Genomic DNA, 20,218 nt, shown 5'->3' with positions numbered 1-20,218 from the left:
GGTTACATTTGCTTTCTTGGGCGGGTTGGTTATAGAGCACCATCAGTGTACATAATGGTGTACACAGCTAAATCTTCTCTGTAAGTGAGCATTGTGGAAGCACACCTGTGAGGCCTTGTTCCTCAGCATGTGAAACATTATGGGTTCTCTTGAAAGATCCCACAGGAGCCGAAAACAGTTCTGTGTAACTCATCCTTGGTTTCCTGGCTGTCACCTCTGTTTTCTTCCACCATGATCCATTTGGGAGAGGGTTCACTGGAAGAAAGTGTGCAAATTTCAGGGTGTAAAAACAGAGTGCTAAAGAACTGGAGACACAAACTTCTCTATTTAGACAGGTTTTTCAGTTTGTAAACTTATAGCTAAGCCATATTCTGCTATTGGCACCTCAGTTTTCACCACTGGCCAATTGGACATGCCAGAGTTATTAATAAAACTAGACAGACAGAGTGCCCTCACTCAGATGCACACCTTACTGCAGTGAGGGGGTTTAAGTCTGTTGGAAAAGCTGAGAGTAACAATGCCAGAAGACTAGACCTTATGAAAGGGTTGGATTCCTATCAGGGTCACCCAAAGTGGAATCCTCAAAGTGGAGACATCAGGCACTAAGATGAATTCATCCCCATCAGCAGAAGAGAACTGACAGCTCCAGTGATGATGGCAACAGAAAAGCCCTGCAGGGATGTTACTAGGAAGCAGCAGATGGCGGTGACATTAGCAGAGGATTTTTGCCAATGATACAGTAACCACTAGATAAGAGTAACCATAATACAGTCTGCCCTCAATAGCCACAAATTTGCCATCCACAGATCCAAGCATCTGGAGATGGCAAGCACCCATTGTCCCCAATGGTGTCGCATGCACATGGCCGCACCACCATTAAGGACATCCCCCATTATTCCATGGCGGTATGTGCATGTGGCCATGCTGCCATTAAGGCTCATTGTCCCCAATGGTGATATGGCCACATGTATGCACCATCACAGGACAACAGGGGCTGTCCCTAATACATGCACCACCATTCGGGACAATGCAGGCTTGAACATGTGCAGATTTTGGTATCTGTTTTGGGGGGGGGGGTCCAGTTGTCCTGCGGATACTGAGGGCCGACTGTATTCATGTGCCAATCTTGCAGTAACACTTATACTATTGCACCAATTTCCCATGCAAGCAAAGTGAGGCTTAAGACTTTACCCTATATGGAGTGAGAAATGCTAGATGTCCAAGCTCTGGCCAGAAAAGGAAGATGTGCTAGAGATCAAAATGCAACCATACATTGGTTAATGGAGCATGGCAAATATGTTTATAAGAAAAACAGCCTTTGATTGTGTAGATCACGAAAATCTTTGGATTGCATTGTCCAGATGTATGACAGTGTAGTGGAGTCTCCCTCCTTGGAGGCCTTCAAACAGAGGCTGGATGGCCATCTGTCGGGGATGCTTTGATTGGGATTTCCTGCATGGCAGGGGGTTGGACTGGATGGCTCTTGCGGTCTCTTCCAACTCTATTATTCTATGATTCTGTGACATATACTCTGGATAAGAGGTCACTGTTAGAACACACAATGGTTTCCTATTGGCAAAAGGGCCAGCCAAGGTTGCATTTCATCACCCTATCTATTTAATTTATATGCAGAACATATAATATGGACAGTGAGGAAGAAACAAAATGAGGAGGGAACATGATAATTTCAGATATGCAGATGACATCACATTATTTGCCAAAAAGAGTAAAGCTTTGAAATGAGTACAGATAAAAGTAGAGGAAAAAGGTTTAAAAGCAAGGTCATAATTGAGTAATAAGAAAACAAAATAATGACCACAGATGATTTACCCACCTTAAATATGGATGATGAAGACATCAAAGATTTTTTACACTTTGGCTCAGTAATAAATCAAAATGGAGACTGCACTCAGGAAATCAAAAGAAGACTACGGGGCTAAACACATGGGCAAAATATGCCAGCGTCCCAGCAGCTTGGGAGTGTGGCATCTGCATGCCGCATGTCCCAACTCCGCTTCCAAGCCAGCATCACACCACATGCCTGACCACACGGTGGGCAGCGTTTTGGCAGTGTGGCAGTTAGATGCCGTGCACTGCAGAAATGTGAAAAAAATCAATGCGGCAGTGGCAAAGGCATCTTTTTCCCGGCATAAAAAGGAGTGGCTTTTTGCCACTTCTTTTTGCACTGAGAAAATGCCAGATCAGGGCCACGGTGTGCAGTTGCCATGGCCCCAATCTGGCACTCAAAGAGGTGCCCAGAAGCCACTCCTTTGGGCTGGTCTGTTTCGCCCCTAAGACTTGAAAAGATAACTATGAAGGAACTAGAATCATCTGCCCCATTGTAAATGTGGATTTTAACGTGTTGTAAGCCGCTTTGATCGTCTTGTCACAGAAAAGCGGGATATAAATAAAAGTTTTATTTATTATTGTTATTATTATTTATATGAGTGTGAAAGTTGGACAGGAAGAAAATCAACGCACTTGAAATGTGGTGATGGAGGACTGTCAAAAAGACCAATAAACAGATCTGAGAACAAATTAACTCAAGAAGCCAGAATGAATAAACAGAGGCTATCATACTTTGAGATATTGTCAGATAACACGGCTCATTGGAAAAGATGAAAAACTGTGTGCATTCAGAGGCTAACTATTATGATTAAGGAATAATAACACCAATGGCTATAGGAAACAAACTAAAGTGTTATTATAAGAACTCCATTAGAGATAGGAAATCTCTCTAATGGTGCTAAGATAGACTAAGCAGAGACAGGAGAGACCAGGAATAGTTTCACCTTTGTAGCAGTGAGATAATAGAGAGATGGTAGAGATAAGTGGGGAGTGAGCCCTAAGAATATCAATCAGCTTATATCTCTGAGATACTAGGACAGGTGGCTAGTATATGAGGAGACTAGGTCACTGAAACATAATTCAGCGCTATCAGTGCTGCTCTCTCTAATAAGACACATTTAACTCTTTAAATGCTGTACATTGTTGCATTTCCAACATTTCATACATGAGAATAACAAAGGGCCTACTAGCACCTTAAAGACTAACATGTGTTATGGCATAAATTGCATGGGACCAGAGTTCACTTCATCAGATATCTGATGTGTAATCTTGGAAGAGAGAGCCAGATGGGCCAAAGGAGTAAACAGAAAGCTCCAAGAGAAGTGAAATACAGAAGGTCCAGGCAATGATAATTATAATACTGACATAAAGGGTAGCATCCAGTTAGAGACATACATAGGTGCAAGTCACACTAAGCATGCGGTTACCAATGTACAGTGGACATATTCTGCTGATAGTGACAGAAGTGGAATTGTGCAGACAGCATATTTCTCTGTGCTTTTTTAAAACATTATGATTTGACATTGTCTATGTATGGTTGTGCATTTTGTATTATCTATTGCATATGTGCAATGGCACCTACGGTAGTCATTAACATGAGCTGCAATATTCTGCTTGGAGCTTATGTAGAGCTCATGTAACGTATGTCCATGTGCAGATCTTTAAGTTATACTAAGAGGATGTTGGATTGCAAACTAATCGTTTATCGTTACTTGTTTTGCTATACCAGGATGTCTATACCATCAACAACTAATTAGCCCTCCACATTTGCAGCTTTGACTTTTGTGGATTTGATTATTCAAGGATTTGATTAATATGTTCTCTCTAGGAATCTTTAGGTCCTCCAGCATGACTCTATGGTCAAATTTCACCAAAAGCTGTAGTAGAGGACCTAGGGATTCCTTGAGAGAAGACTTCTCTAAGCATTTGTAAGTCCTCCAGTGCAGTTCTATGCAGCGTGCCCATTTCCAGGGAATTCCCCAGAATCCGGGGAATTTAATTAAATTCGTTCCAGGGATTTTAACTGAATATTCTGGTAAATATTAGGGAATTCTGGGGATTTTGGTAAAATATTCCGGGGAATATCTTCGAGGCTTGTTGGCAACACCGATTCTATGGTCAGCTTCTGGCAGATGTTAACCATAAAGTTACACTGGAGAACCAGAGATTCTTAGAGAGGTGTTCTCTCAGCTAAAAATACAGTGGAGGTTTTTTATTTGCACTTTTTCCACTTTCATGGGGGGTCTTGAACCCCTAACCCCAATGCATGCGAAGGGCCCACTGTACTTTTTTACAAATGGCTCCAATTAATTTAATTATAATTCTCTGGACCTTCTGCATTTAATTCCCCTCAGGCATCATTGTTTACTGTCTTTTACACACCCACCCACCCACACATACACCCTTCAGCTCAGAGTAATATTTCATGCATTTATTTCAGTGGGCTCTAAGTCCCATCAAGTCCAGTTTTATAAGTTTTCAGTAAGGTGTCAGTTTTAAAGTACGAGAAGACTCTATGCTGCAACAGACTAACATGGCTAGCCCTGCAGGAGGTTACACAGTATACAATTATAGGGTCATTTCACACACCATGTAGCCACAGAACATATGCTTGACAAAAATTCTGTACAATGGACCCTGACAGTCCATTTTAGATATACACTTAGTTATCATCTTCTGTGGAACAGAATTTCAAAATGTGTTTGGAAAATAATTCTTTGGATATAGGTGCACCGACCCAGTAAGCATGGAGGAATGGAAATCCTTCCTTTGTGTGAGAAGTGGCCCTTCCAAAATTTCTGGAAATAAAGTCCTTCGGCTTCTAAAGAGGACTGCAGTGTGACCTACAGTGTTAGGAAAAAGCAACTTCTCACCTGTAGCTTCCATCAGCTCAGCCCGTAAGTATGGCTCTAAGAATTCCATGGCGATTTCCTCTCTGGCTCGGCCAGTTCGCCAGAAATCTAGTGCTACTTCATTGATGATGTTTGCACCTGTGTTACTGGATGAGAAGGGGGGGGAAATCAGCACTGTTTCATCAACAGAGGTTAGTGATCCCATAACATCATCATCATGTTGTAAAACTGACACTGTACTATGGGCAATGTTCCCAGATTAGGGATCAGAGTTTTCTAGTTTGCCCTCAGAGAAGAGAGGGTGAGTGGAAGTGGTTCAGATACTGTTGCACATTGTTGGAGGAGTTGCAAGAGGGTTTTGCCTACAATCCTTCCCTAAAATAGTTTAATGCACACCCTTTCATCGGACCTACAACTGCTTGCTTTTTCTAATTTCATTTTTTAAATTATCTGTATCCTACTTTCTCTTAAATTCACTACTGGAATAGAAGGCATGCCCTATCTATTGTCTATGAGTCATTGTGCAGAACACAAGAACCTTACCAAAAAACAACATGGGGCTCAACGCTGAAGATGATCAACTTGCAATGAGTTATATGATGCTAACACAATACCATCATTTCACATGGCCAAAGCATGATATTTGACGTCAGCAGTCCATCCAGAACACTGTAACGTGAGTCAGTCTTGCATTAGAGACTGGATAGACTGAGGCTGAAAAACAGTGACTTGTCCAAAGCAGCCTAGTGTGTTACTAGCTGAGGTGAAATGTAAACCAATGATACTTTGGTGGTACCTTTAAAGAACTGCACCTAGTAAAAGACTTCACTAAGGCTGCAGCCAGGGCAATGGATTACCACTGAGGCAGGGAGAATGTAAGATAATGCCATGGTTTAATAATCAGGCCTAGAAGGTGATATGTTTATTTACATTAATGAGTTGGGCTATCTCTACACTAGTGGAGGTCAATTTGTGGCTCTCCAGATGTAGTTAGACAAACTCCCATCATCCCTGACCATTGACTATGGCTGATGGGAGGTATAGCCCAATAAACTCTGGAGTGACACCATCTGTGAAGGATATGAATCAGGTTCCAGTTGCTTTTCTTAAGCTCCCAGGCATATTCTTAAAAGGTGCTAGACTGATGGCACTCACCCAAGGCACTCACAAAAGTCAACAGAAGAGAATTGGCTTGGATCCCACTAGTTCCAAAGGGCACATGTGTGAGAAATGCTAAAACAGGCCAATTTGTTTTTCATATCAGGAACAACTGTTGTGAGCCCTTCCAATTTCAGAGAATGTAGGCAAGTAATTGAGTGAGATTCAAATATGCAGTCTTGGAAGGATTCAAGAGCAAGTTTCAGAAAAGCAGCATATTTTGACTGGGATAAGGGTCTTCTTCCTCCATTCTGAAACAAAGGGACTTGTGCCTTTTCACTTCCATTCCTACCATCAGGCCCATTAATTATTTTCTAACTGCAGCATGCTAGTGAGTTGGCCAGGAGAAAGTCCATTTTGAGGGACTGCCATATGCAGTATGAAACAGGGAGAGAGCTGCTTCTGTTCTCTCTAAACAATACTTGTGAGTTCCAATAAAAACTATGCGCAGTCATATCACAAGACAAGATTCTGCTCCCCCTAAAGCCATAGGCCTTGGTGGTGTGCGCAGGTGCAGTTTATTGTTCACAAGGGGGATAATACTAACATACATAAACAGGTTCCCATACAGTTCTTATTGCCCCAGTTTGAATAGCTTTACAATCAAAGCTGAAGATGAGGGTAGCTCAGGAAATGGCAAGAAAGCCATGTCCCTTTCTAGAAAGGGCCATCAAACATATATGCTAGCAGAAGTCTGGATGCATCACTACATTTTCCTTCACATGTTTTGTTTTGTTTTGGCTGGCTACTCTCTCCAGAATGCACAGCCTTTTAATACTTCCTTTAGAAAGATAACCTTACTTTGAATCCCACCCCCTTATTCCTCACCTAAGGAATAAGAAGATAGACCGTCGATAATTCACTGCATTAATGCTGTCATAATGATCCACATAGGGTTTTATAGCATCCAAGAGGCCAGCATGAAGTTTCTCTGCCTCATCAAAGATGAACAAGGACTGTTCACAGAGCTGCACTGTCTCACTGATCTCTCTGGCTAGCTGGACCTAAATGGGCACAGGAAAGCAATGTGAGTTACACAGCAGGACATTTATTTAATATTTTTATATTCCATCATGTAGGGTATAGTTGTCACAAGGTAGTTTACAATAACTAATAATGCAATGCTTTCCTACAAAAGCTTTTAGAACAAATCTCCAGATTAAACAACCAAGGTCTAAATTCAATTATCAATCTCACAGACCCACTCAATCTACTGCTGAATGGTAGTACCATATTTGTGTAAACCCTACCAATTTAATAGGCCTACTCATGCTAAGAAGATAACTGGATTTAATCTCTAAAGCTGCACTCACACTGCAGAAATAATCCAGTTTGACGTGACTTTAATTGCCATGATTCCATGCGATGGTATTTTGGGAATTGTAGTTTTGCCTTCTCTGTCAGAGAGCTCTGGTGCCACAACCAACTACAATTCCAAGGAGTCTACAGCACTGAGCTATGAGAGTTAAAGTGGTGCCAAACTTCATTATTCTGTAGTTTGGATGCAGCCTAAAACACAAAATGGAACACAGTGTGTTGTCTGCATTCTAGTGCAAAATAAAATGTTATGAACAGAGGATCAAAGTTCATGTCAACACCAGGAAATGGGAAAACAAAAGAGCTGCACCAGAAACTCCCTTCTATAGTTTACCTGGCATACCTGTTATCTTCTTCTGAAAAATGTGTTCTCACCTTGTATATGTCCACATATTTGGAATGAGGGAAGTGAAATAGGGAGATGAAGACTTTGACACAATCACTTTTCAGGCCATCCTGGTACAAATGCTCTGCGATCATCCGAGCCACAAAGTTCTTGCCCGTGCCAGTCCAGCCATGGAAGGAAAGAGTCAGTGCTTTCTCTGGCTCTGGTGTCTCCAGGAAGCCCTGAATAGCTTTCAGGACAACATGTTTCACCAGGTGTTGTCCATGGAGTCGCCTGCTCAGGTCCAGATCCAGTCCTAGTAGGGAAAAGATATGGGAGGGAAGGGAGGGAAGAAGATCTTTTCATGTCATTTTGGGGTTGACAAAAGTTTCCTTACTAGAAATTCATCTCCTAAGATGAGAATTCTATTTCTTTTTAACCCAAATAAAGATCTAGAAAGGTTAGAACTTTTTTTTGGGGGGGTACTTATAGCCAATTATATTGGCCCACTTTTTTGTCCAAAGTGAATATATCCAAGCTTAAAATATGGATCTAAAGAAGGCAGAAGCTCATGAGGTGTGATTGTGCTTAGAGAACTAATTTGGCCACTGTTCCTAAGGAGAAGATTGGGGATAAAACACAGCTCAGTAAAGAACCCACATCAGTTTGTTTGTGATATTTAAGAACTGAAGTACTGAACTGTTGATCTGGAGTTTTCTGGCACCCTAGTGTCCCTGAGCTGGAATATTTAATCATCATTATCCAGTTTTCATAACTTGCAGCCTGATGGAGATGGGTCCCGGATGCAAGTGGTAATCTCACCTCATACATACTCTGTGCCTCATTGGTAGGTGAGATAGAATCTTCAAAACACTATCACAACTTTGCAAAAGCTCAAAGACTGCCTGGGATAAATGGAAATCCCTCCACTTTCAGAGGACTTCTCCCCAGAAATCAAAGGGCTAAATGTTGGGGGGCAGTGCATTCTAATCAGGGTTTACCTCACAGCTGAAGAGAAGACAACTGACCAAGGAGATGGAGGAGCTGGGACTGGGCTGCGAATCTTCAAATCTTTGAATCTTCGAGATGCTTATGAAGAAAGGTTTTAACAAGCCTCCTTACAACACAAGCCTTGAGTCTTCTTTTGACTGCCTTTGGGGAGCTCTCTGCCCTGAGGTAGAGCATAAGGGACTGGTAGGCCTAGACAATGGAGTCCAAGCTTCCAGCTGCCCAGAAACATCAAGGACTACAAATCCCAGTTGAGCTGTAAGTAAGGGCCAGTACAGAACAGCACAATGTGCTGGCTTCCTGGCAGTGTGGCATACACATGACACATTCCCTGATGCCGCCCCAAAGCTGGCATTACGTTGCTCTGTTGCCCACTCAGGGGCAGCTTTTCAGCTACTACAGTGGCACAGCATGCAGACGCCACACACCACAGGAGCACTAAAAAGCCGTGGCAGCAACAGAAAAGGTGTGGTTTTCTGGCACAAAAAGAAGCAAGGATTTTGCCACTTCTTTTTGCATGGGGAAAAAAGCCAGATCGGGGTTGTGATGTGTGGTTGCCACAGCCCTGGTGCAATAATTAAAGGGACAGCACCAAGGCGCCCCTTTAGGGCCATCTGTTTTGGTCTTAAGATTAGGAACACATTCTAGTTAGTGCAGGGGTTGGCAACCTCCGGCCTGTGGGCCGGATGCGGCCCACGGAGGCCTTTGAGGCCTCCTGCTGCCGCCACTGCCGCCGCCGGTTGCGGCTTTTCGCCGCTCTGGGCGCCACCATTTGGGAGGGGAAATGGCGGCGAAATCTCGCACCTTCAGAGGCCCTTCAGAAGCCGGCGCGCACGCTCTCGGGGCCACTGGCCTCTCAGGCCTCCAGAGGCCTGGGAAGCCAGCAGCACCGCGCTGGCCTCTGAGGGGCCTTCGGAGGCCCTTCAGAAGCCAGCGCGCGTGCTCTCGGGGCCGCCGGCCTCTCAGGCCTCTGGAGACCTGAGAAGCCTGCAGCCCTGCGCCGGCGCGGAGGAGGAGTAGCCTTATACATTGAGTATAGGCTAAAGCCTATAGTTTTCTTTTAAAAGTTGGGAGTCGTCTTATACGCCCGGTCGTCTTATACTCTGGAAAATATGGTATTTCTAAATAAATAGATTCAGCCCCCAAAACAACCCATTTTACCAGCATCTTTTTGACGTGGGTTAAATGGGTAAAAACCATGCCCTTCCGATCACTAGGTCACTAACATTAACTATTTTCCATTTTATGAACAGGTAGAGCAACATCACTTGTAATATACACTGTTTCAGGAAGGCAGGGTTAAGACAAAACCATTAAAATGCAAAATGTGGTTAATAAGGTTTACATTTTTAAAAAATGAACATGATTTAATATCTTTAGGAAGTTAGACAGGAAGCATAATTTTAAATTACCATTCATTTTCATTGTTGATTACATTGGCCAATAAACTAAAAGGCTAATTTAGTAAGGATTGCAAACATGTCACCACTTCATGGGGAAAAGCCCTAGAAATTATCCCAGGTGCTAAAGGTCAAGTGCATGTGTAACAAGCTGACTGCCAAACAGCCAATCGGAGGGCAGATGCCCTGAGCCAATCAGGTGCCAGATGAGGAATTTGAACATTCCGCTTGGCAGTTGAGCTGGCAGTTGGGGTTTAGAATGTTGAGGGGAACAGTCAAGTCCAAGAGAGGACTGGGTTGCAGGGGTTCCTGAGGGAATAGTTAGATAGGGAACTGTTTGGTCCAGAGAGAGACCGTATTAGTTTTGGGGGAGTCTAGAAAAGAGAGACTCTTGGTAGCCGGACTCTAAAAGAGGGGTTTCGGTTACATTATATCTTAAAAGATATTGTTAGACTTGGTGGCTGAGTTAGGGAAAAGGATTGCCTAAAGAGGGATAGGAAAGTCCTTAGGTGATTGAGGAATACTTGGGGAAAGCGACATAACAGTAGCAAAGTAAAAAAATACGAATGTAACTAAGTAACCTGTGCCTGAACTAACAGTTATATAGTATCATTTAGTTCAAGGGAAATCTGCCTTAACCCTTTGTTCAATAAAGTTTTTATTTTGGTTTACCTAAAGGCTTGTCAGTCCTATATATTATATCCACGCTACCATATTAGATAATAAGGTGAACCTGCCCCATAAGAAAGGGGGTTCGTAATAGTAAATGGAGTGGCAGCGGTGGGATAACAGAAGTCCCAGGCGTTTGCCATTATAGAAAAGGGATTGTGGTTTGGGTATCCGTTACATAATTGGTGGCAGCGGTGGGATAGGAAAAGTCCAAGCGCCAGCCATAAAAAGGAGGGTATCCGTTACATATTTGGTGAGCAACACCGGGATACGAAAAATCCAGTGGCGGAGAACTTGAGGAGAAGTGTGCTAGAAACAAGTGGTATTATTGGGTTCTGCGTTCAAGTTACCAGAAACCCGAGATTTGAGTTGAACTTGAAAAGTAAAAAGTTCAGCAGATAAAATAAGGAGGTATAAGTCAGTGAGGGGAATCTCTGAGGTAATAGTCAAGGGTACTGTGTAAGAGATTACCTATAAACTGACTAGATCGGATAAGTAATACCAGTCCCTGAGGTAATTTGCTGAGGTAAATTGTAGGGGACTGGAAGAAAAAGAAAGTTGCAGTTTTAGGGTGCCTGGATTTGACAAATCAGGTGGCCAGAAGTGTGCTGAAGTTAAGGGGTCTGAGTGGAAATACCAGATACCCGATAATAGGTTTAAACTGAAAGGAACAAAAACCTACAGTTTAAAATCTAGACATTGGATTCAGAAGAGTGATCTCTGAGGTAAAATCGAAAAGGGTAATTGGTAGGAGATCACTTGACAACTGACAACCCTAGATAAGATTAGTCTCTGAGGTAAACGGATTGGTAATAGTAAGAGACTAGCAGAAAAAGAAAAAGCACACTTTGTGATTCCTGAGGTAAACGTCAGGGGTAAAAAGTAGGGAATCACTAGTTTGACTTTAAATCCAAGTGGATTCTTTTGACACGATTGAGATAGAGTAAAATAAGAGTATTTCCTGAGGTAAAAGTTTGAGGTAATCGTAAGGAAATACTATCAACAATGCCTCCTAAAAAAATTAAACCTCCAGCAGGGCCAGAAATGGTGAAGTCAGAGAAGAAATGGTGGCTAGTGTTGACACTGTAATATCTGAATCTCAGGAGAGTGTGGAGATTTGGAAGATCAAACTTGAGATGGTCAAAATTGAAAATGAAAGGGTTTTGAGAGAAAAAGAACTTGAAAGTGAAAAAGTTTTGAGAGAAAAAAGAACTTGAATGAGAAAGAGAAAAGGATAGGATTGAACATGAAAGGGTTTTGAGGGGAAAAGAAATTGAAGCTGAAATGGCCAAAATAAAAGATCGAGATGGGGAGAGACTTTTAAGGAAACAAGAAATGGATTATGAGCTTCGGGTGAGGGGCTTAGGACAAGGAATCCCTCAAACTCAAATGGTAGCTGAGGTGAATCGAATACCTCAAATTGATATGAAGAGGTTTCCATGATTTTATAAAGGAGACAATATTGAGTCCTTCTTTACTAATTTTGAGAGAACGTGTAAAGAGCTGAATGTAAAAGAAGAGGAGCGGATGAGCTATGTGAGGTCATAAATTAGTGGTGGTCTGACAGAAATTTATGCTGAAATGAGGCCAGAGGAAGCCCAAGATTACATACTGTTTAAAGAAATGGTAAAACAGCGATTTGGATTAACTCCCAAACACCACCGAAGAGTGTTTCGGGCAATTAAGAGGAAAGGCGATGAAACATATACACAGCTAGGATGTAGATTAGATTATTTATTGAAAAGTTGGATTGAGGGGTCCAAAATAACGACTAAAGATGAACTACATCATCTGATAGGACTGGAACAGTTCTATAACGTCATTCTCCCCAGGACTATAGGTTGTTGGTTCAGGACCGACAATCTAAAACCGTAGTTGAGTGGCCAAGATAATTGACACCTTGGCTTTAATCGGGGGGATCATAGGAAATGGCCCTGGACTGAGGGGAAATGGACAGGAATGGATCAGAGGTATAGAAACTTTCAACCTGGACAAGACAAGAAAAGTCCTGAAGTTGAGAGAAAAAAGATAGGCACGGAAATAAAGGACCTGGAGAAATATAAAGGAGACAGTTGGTCAAAGGATTGGTCTGGTGGCAATCCAAAAAAGTGTTATGAGTGTGGGAAATTAGGGCACCTAAGATATAATTGCCCAACACTATTTGATGATGATTCCAGATCCAAAGTAAAATCAGCTTATTGCATAACATCAGTGGGACCTGAGATAAAAGAATGTTGTCACAGAGATCGATCAGAGGCAGCAGTAGCTGTAGAAACGACAGTTGAAACAATAACAGACGCCAATAGAAAGACGTCTCCAAAACCTTGTTTATTTGTAATAAATTTGCCTCAGGCGTTAGAAACCGAAGAACATAGAGAATTGATACAAATAAATAAGAACTGGGTGTGTGGTTTGCGTGACTCAGGGGCTGAGGTGTGTATAGTTAAATCACACTTACTACAACCTCATGATGTGTGCCCAAAAGAAACAATGGTTTTAAAGGGTTTAGGAGGCCCTGAATTTCCAGTACCAGTTGCCAATGTAAATATCTCCTTCCGAGGTCAGGAATTGCAATGGAAATTTGCAATATATTATTCAATCCCAATAGATTGTATTATTGGGAATTATTTAAACCAACACATGCGGATATTTAAGAAGTACCATAACTTAGGAGCTGAGGAGAGATCTAAGGGACAGGACGAAATAGTCAATACAGTTAAAAGATAAATAAATGAACTGGAGTTAGAAAACCAGATCTTACAAAGCCTTATGGAAGGAAAAACAGAAACAATTGTTTCTATGAAGAAAAAGTTAGATCAAAAAGAAAAGATTATTTCAGAATTAGAAGATAAGATTTCTAAGATAAAACTGTCCTCAACTAGTGATAAAGAGCTCCTACATAGATATAAAGAAGATGGTATCAGGCTACGGGGTTTGTTAGATGAAACAAATGAGAGATTTAGTCAAAAAGAGAGAGAGAAAGAGGCTTTGATACAGGAAAGTGAAAAGGTACAAGAACAGCTATATGAGTTAAAACAAGAAAATGAGATTCTACATCAAAAGGTCAATAAAGATCAGAAGGAGATTGATAACATAAAGTTAAAACGGGAAGATCTATACACCGAGATTGCCAGACTGGAAAATAGGTTAAACTTTAAAGACAGAGAAGTTCAAACTCTTGTGAAGAATTGCCATAAAGCCAATACACAAATGAAAAGATGGGGAAAAAATCTATTATGGCAGTTGTACAGTGTCAATAACTGTGTGGTTAAGTTAGATCTAGTCAGTATTATAGACTTAGATGAGGTCCTTCACCAAATTATATTTGCAAAGCTTAGAACTGCTGACTTTAAATACAGGTAAATACATACAATCATGAATTATTTAGAAAACGGAAATAAAGAACCAAGTTTATCTCTTTCTTCAGATTATTATTCCAATTTACATGTCACCTTCTCACTTTCAAGGCTTTTTATTTAATTTCAATATAAAAATCAAACCCACTTTATAATAATAATAATAATAATAATAATATGTTTTATTTATAAACCGCTATTCCAAATAGATCATAGCGGTGTACAAGAAAATTATATAACAGTATAAGAAAAATCTACAATTAAGATACACTGTATCTTCTGGCCAGCCCCTGATGACGCTGGGCCGGCCTGCTCTCTCCCTCAACGGCCGAAAGATGACAGTTATGGAGGGAGGGCACTCTGTCTTCAGGCCAGCCCCTGATGACACTGGGCCGGCCTGCTCTCTCCCTCAATGGCCGAATTTTTTTTATTTATGTAATTATTTATTACATAATTATTTATGTAATAAAACATAGCAAATACTATGCAAAAGAGGGTGATTGAAAAGATTGACTAGATTTTTTAGTATCAGCCCCTAAATTCTTTGCTAAATAAAAATGCTTTCACATTTTACCTATAAACCAGTGGTTCCCAGATGTTTTGGGGCAACAAAGGCACACAACAACCATTATTCAGGTCCAGTAGGATATATTTCAGAGGAAGGAACTTGCAAAACCACTCTCTGAGTGTTCCTCGCTTAAAACAATCTTATGAAATGCATAGGGACACCATAAATAGACAGGTGACCACAGAATTACAGGCTCAAGTAGAATCCTTTGTCACTAAATTTTAAAATTTAAAGACGTAGAAATGGGATTAAGTGAAAACCGTTGGGTGCACACATGCAGGCTAACAATTTCTAAAAACATTTTTAGCACTTCCTCAAAAGGCCACAGATACGTATGTGAAAATAAGGGCTGCCTATGATAAACGAGAATACTTGGAGCCCATAGGACTGAGTCTACTACAACTGTTCATATGATCTTACTACAAAGCCAAAGTAGAGGGCAAGACGGTAGAAAAGATGGACATGATCAGATAATTCTCTTGGGGTGGGGCATATTAAAAAAAGAGAGAGACTGAGATCTTAGTTTCTTCCATAAGAGTCGAAACACACCCAATGTCGTCATTACTGTGTCCGACTGGAAAGGGGCCAGGAGTGAGATGAGACCAAGCAGATTGTTTGACTGGCAAACTTGCCCTGACCTGGATAATGGGCAGCAAAGGCACAGCTGTCTGATGCTGGAGCTGCCCCTGGCCATTGCCTGGGCGCTGCAAACAGAGAGACCGCCTGCCTTTTTCTTACCAGCCTGCAGAATAGAAAATGACTCATCGAGGAAAGAGAAGGGAAGAGAGAAAAACATTCTTCTCTCCCAGCCAAGACAAACCTGTGGAAAGAAGTGGTGAATAAAAGGATCCAAACACTTCAAACCATTAACAATCCCGATGCAGAATCCAGACTAAAACAGTTCCTGGAAGAAGTCACGGATAAAGAAAAAAAATATAGTGCAGTTTTGGACACAATCAAGTTCCGGCTGCAGATCTTAGAACTTAATAAAGAGAGTGAAAAGTCCCCTGCCGGCAGTGCTAAGTCCAGCAAAGGAATATACCCAGGGAAGCCTCAAAGTACAAAGAGGTCAAAAACCTGTCACACCAGCAGGTCTTCTTCCCACAGGCATGGTTCCCACTCCAGTAAAGGTGGTAGTGGCATTTCTTCTTCCCATGCTAGCTGGAGTTCGTCTATGGTAGCCCAGCAATTCAAAGTAGAAAGGATGAAATTAAAGTTTGAAACATTGCATGCCGAAGCAGAAGCAGCAATGGCCAGCGAAGAGCTTACCTTTTCTCATAAAGAGGTTGATTTAGAAAGAGGTTGATCAAGAAGCTGCCCTCAAAGCAGAGCAAGAAAAGCAAGAAGCTGCCCTTAAAGCAGAACAAGAAAGGCAAAAACCTGCTACAGTATTAAGAATGAAAAGAAAGTTCTTCTCAAGGCTAAGGAGGCTTCAAAACAGTCCATAAAGGCCAGGATTTTAGCCAAGACCTTCCAGGATGATCTGAGTGAAGAAATCATGAGGTTGCTTCCTACACAAGAGCCTAGAGACAGGATATCTACCTTGTTCCTTGTGGATGAGAGCTCCCCACAAGACCCTGTGGTCAAGTCACCTCCTAACTTAGATGCTAGCAAGACACAATTGCTTGCCATTCCATGGCCTCAGCCTACAGAAAAATCTGTCTGCAAAGAAAAGATCATCCATCGTGACTGTCTACCTATAAATATGGCAGTCAATGAACCCTTTGGAGACCAGAAGCCCATGGCGGGGAGCCAAATTCCCAGCCATGCTAGCATAGCCATTCAGCAAGCCCCAGCTGCTGAAGCCCCCAAGACTTACAGGCCTAGAGAATCTATGGACTTGCCTGCCAGTCAAGCTGATTTGCCAACTAAAAGGAGTCTACTCTTCTTCCAGCCTGCAGAGACGATTCCCACCTTCACAGAGTCTTGTTCACCACTCATGTTCGTAAACTCCCAGGAAGGACCTTAGAGACAAGGGAGTCCAGAAATTCTCAGACCTTCCTGAAGACTTTATCTTATGGAAGGTAACTTTTCAGAGAGCCATTAGAGATTTGAAACTGCAAGCAGATGAGGAGCTCACCTTACTTATGGCATGGTTGGGCCCCAACTCATCCCTTCAGGTCCAGAGAATCTATGCGGCCTACGTGTCAGATCCAGTTAAGGCGTTGCAGACAGCATGGAACAGATTAGAGGAGTGATATGGTGCATCAACAGAAATAGAAGCATATCTACTAAACCGGCTTTATAAGTTCCCAATTCTCAAGTCAAAGGACTACCGTCAACTTTGGGACTTAAGTGATCTTTTAGTTGAACTTCAGTCTACAAAATGTAATCCAGAGTTACCTGGTCTAGCCTGTTTAGATCAATACATCACACAGAGGCAGATTCTCCAAAAACTACCCTTTCAGCTCCAGGAGAGGTGGGGAAGAGAAGTGTCTTCTTATAAGGTAACTCACCCACAAAAACCAGAAAAGGTGAAAATAGTTTTCAACTCAAGTGCCAGGGAAGTTTGCTTCTCCCCCATCAGTCCAGAGACATGTCCACTTGTACAGTCCTTCCTCTGTCCCACCAGAACATTCCTTCTGGTTGGACGTGTACAACTAAAGACAGGCCTACAGACCCAGGAATGTCACATATTCCTCTTCACTGATACCATCGTGGTTGCCAAACCCAAGTCACAGTTGCATTTCAAACTGAAGAGACAGGCATGCTTTTCCGAAATATGGACAACATCTTGTATGGAAGAGGTCTGCGAGGACAGTGCTAGCCTGGAAAAGTATTTCGTTTTAGGATGGCCCACCACTAACTTGCGTTGCTAGTTTCAGTTCCGTGGAACAGAAAGAGAAGTGGCTGACTTCCTTTCAAAGTCAAATAAAGGAAGAAAAAGCAAAAGACTACCCCAAGAGCATTCACTTGAAGATTATTGCAAAGGATGTTGGAAACTGTGCATATTCAAAAACTTTAACCGTAACCAATATGGACACAGCAAATGATGTGATCCTCGTGGTCCTGCAGCAGCTTGAAATTAATGGCTGTGGAAAAGACTATCAGCTGTGTGTGAATTCTGGGAAAGAAGATGTTCCGTATTCCCTTATTGGACACGAATATCCATTTGAAATCAAAATGAGCCACATTTGTGACACTTTTCCTCAGATGCAGGGATCAAAGGGCTGTGTTTACCCTCTGGACCTTCAGGGGGCCTTCCTGATGGAACAGCTGCCTGTGAGCTTCAGTGCCAGTTCATTCTCAAGCCAAGCCGCCTGGCCACTGGCCATGAGCTGAATGAGTTGAGCCAAAGGCCATTTAAAAGGAAAAGATCCATTATAAACTGGGCCTTCTGGCAGGGAGTATGTGCTCCAGTGGGCAATGCACCACCATCTTCAGCATCTCCTGTATCAGGGAAGCTGTTTGGCCTTTCCCTCCCAGCCATCTGTGAGATTGAAAATCTGCCCCCAGCCCTAGACTTAGCATGGAAGGCCTGGGCGTCTCAGATCAAAGACATTGAACACCTTACTGTGCCCAGACAGTATCTTCCTGTAGAGCCTGGACCAAATACCGTTTATGAGCTACACATTTTTTGTGATGCCTCTGAAATAGCAATTGCCGCAGTAGCATATTTGAGAGCAAAAAATAAAATTCTTTCTTGTACTCAACAAAGTCAATGGAAATATGTTCCTTCTGAATTAAATCCAGCTGGTATTGCTACAAGAGGAGCTTCAGCCCAAAAGGTGCAGTCTTCCACTTGGCTGACCGGTCCAAAGTTCCTGATGGAGTTAGATGTTCCTGATCACAACAATAGCGAAAACCAAGAAATAAACTTCAGACTGGAAACCAAAAAGAGTGTGATGCACCCATGATCATCCTTGAGCAATTGGTCTACAAGGTTTTCCTGGTCATCAGAAAAATCCTCCACAAATGGCCTAACAATGTCCTTGGAGAATGGCGTTCCATTTCCACGCAACTGTGCATACACTAAAACTGGAGGGTTGGCCCATTCCTTAGTCAATGATGACATAGAGAAGAAAGCGCATGTGAATAAGGATGGCAGCTTGTCTGTTGAGATGAAAGTCCACTTCTGTCTGCTCAATGATGAGACTCTCCAGCGGTCTACACAGATCAAGAAGTCCAGCCTGATGAATAAAATACCCTGTAAAGAACTAAGCATCAGCCATGTCAATGGATTGGAATCAACAGAGAACCCAGAGGTTAGCTCAGAGCTGGATGATTCTTTCTGTCCCTATGTCGCTGACTCTTATATGTCCAGTCTTGATGAGGCTCGTTGCAACAAATGTGGCAAGTTGTGCAAAGACTATGACATTTGGAAGAATCCCATGCACACTTCTCAGAAAGAAGAGCAGGGAGTAAAGAGCACATGGTACACCCATTCTTCATGCTCGAGCACTTCATCTCACCGGAGAATCATCCGCAAAAAGGAAGCCTCCGTTGACAGCATCCATACCTCATCCAGTGAAGAGGAAACCACTGTGGAGGGAGGAGGAGATGAAGGCAAAGGTAGCCGACCTGGGAGCAACAAATCGAAATCATCTCAACCTGCCACCACCTTTAGTTGGGTGTGTCTTCACAACAGTATATAGTTGAGAATAAAATGACCACTATTGTAACTGTTTTGAGTAAATCTAATATACACAGTAGCTATGCTAAGAATACGGTATGCAGTATTTGTCGCCTCATACTTTAAAATTGGGAGAATTATAATGGATCTGGGGAAAGTACATAAATCTACAATCAAAAGACTGTAGAATTATCCTAGTGAGAAGAAAATCTCTCAAATTTGTAGTGTTTTTTTTTCCAGAGAAGAGAAGAATATATAAAAGCTCAAAGTACTCAAGTTGCTTACTCCTTGGACAAAAAGTCTCCCCACTGAAACTTATGTGTAGAAGATTCAGAACAGAGCAAAGAGAGTGCTTCTTTGAATATTGCATACAGTACTTAACAAGGAATCTGTTGCCATAAATAGTCAGTGTATTGGAAAGGCTGGTTCTGTCCTTGGCCAAGTGCTGTTCGACATCTTTATTAATAGTTATCAAATTTGCAGATGACACCAAATTAGGAGTAGCTAATCCCCCAGAGGACAGGATTAAAATTCAAAATGACCTGAATAAATAAGAAAGCTCAACAAATTTCAACAGGGAGAAATGTAAGGTACTGCACTTATGCTGAAAAAAATGAATGCACAGATATAGGATGGGGACACCTGGCTTAACAAGACTACGTGTGAAAGGGATCTAGGAGCCCTAGTAGACCAGAAGCTGAACATGAGTCAACAGTGTGATGTGGCAGCTAAAAAAGCCAATGTTATTTTAGACTGCATGAAAAGGAGTATAGCATCTAGATTGAGACAAGTAATAGCGCTACTGTATTCTGCTTCGATCAGGCCTCACCTGGAATATTGCACCCAGATCTTGGCACCTCAATTCAAGAAGGATATTGACAAGATGGAACATGTACAAAGGAAGGTGACCAAAATGGTGAAAGGTCTGGAAGACGTTCTATAAGGAGAAGCTTAGGGAGCTGGGTATGTTTAGCATGGAGAAGAAGTTAAGAGGTGACATGATAATCATGTTTATTTGAAAAGGGGTCATATTGAAGAAGGAGCAAGCTTGAGTTTTTTTCTGTTCCAGAGAGTTGACCACAGAGCAAAACAGGAAAAGAGATTCCATGTGAACATCAGGAAAAAACTTCCTGATGGTAAGGGC

At 42.0% G+C, this 20,218-nt stretch overlaps 1 protein-coding gene across 4 annotated transcripts in view; it reads right to left on the bottom strand.

Moving 5' to 3' along the window:
* The window catches only part of TOR3A (torsin family 3 member A), a 35,063-nt gene that overhangs the window by 4,123 nt on the left and 10,722 nt on the right, over positions 1-20,218 (bottom strand). For 3 of the 4 annotated variants that reach the window (XM_042463933.1, XM_042463932.1, XM_042463931.1), the window contains exons 4-7: positions 7,551-7,816; positions 6,687-6,862; positions 4,722-4,846; positions 106-255 (exon numbers count right to left, since the gene is read on the bottom strand). In XM_042463933.1, coding sequence (XP_042319867.1) covers positions 106-255; positions 4,722-4,846; positions 6,687-6,862; positions 7,551-7,816 — 717 coding nt within the window. The remainder of the gene's footprint in view (positions 1-105; positions 256-4,721; positions 4,847-6,686; positions 6,863-7,550; positions 7,817-20,218) is intronic. The other variant, XM_042463934.1, reaches the window with a different exon arrangement.

The sequence above is a fragment of the Sceloporus undulatus genome, chromosome 4, assembly GCF_019175285.1.
Source record: "Sceloporus undulatus isolate JIND9_A2432 ecotype Alabama chromosome 4, SceUnd_v1.1, whole genome shotgun sequence".
Classification (NCBI taxonomy): domain Eukaryota; kingdom Metazoa; phylum Chordata; class Lepidosauria; order Squamata; family Phrynosomatidae; genus Sceloporus; species Sceloporus undulatus.
The sequence above is the reverse complement of the archived record's forward strand: the minus strand, read 5'-3'. Positions and strand labels throughout refer to the sequence as shown.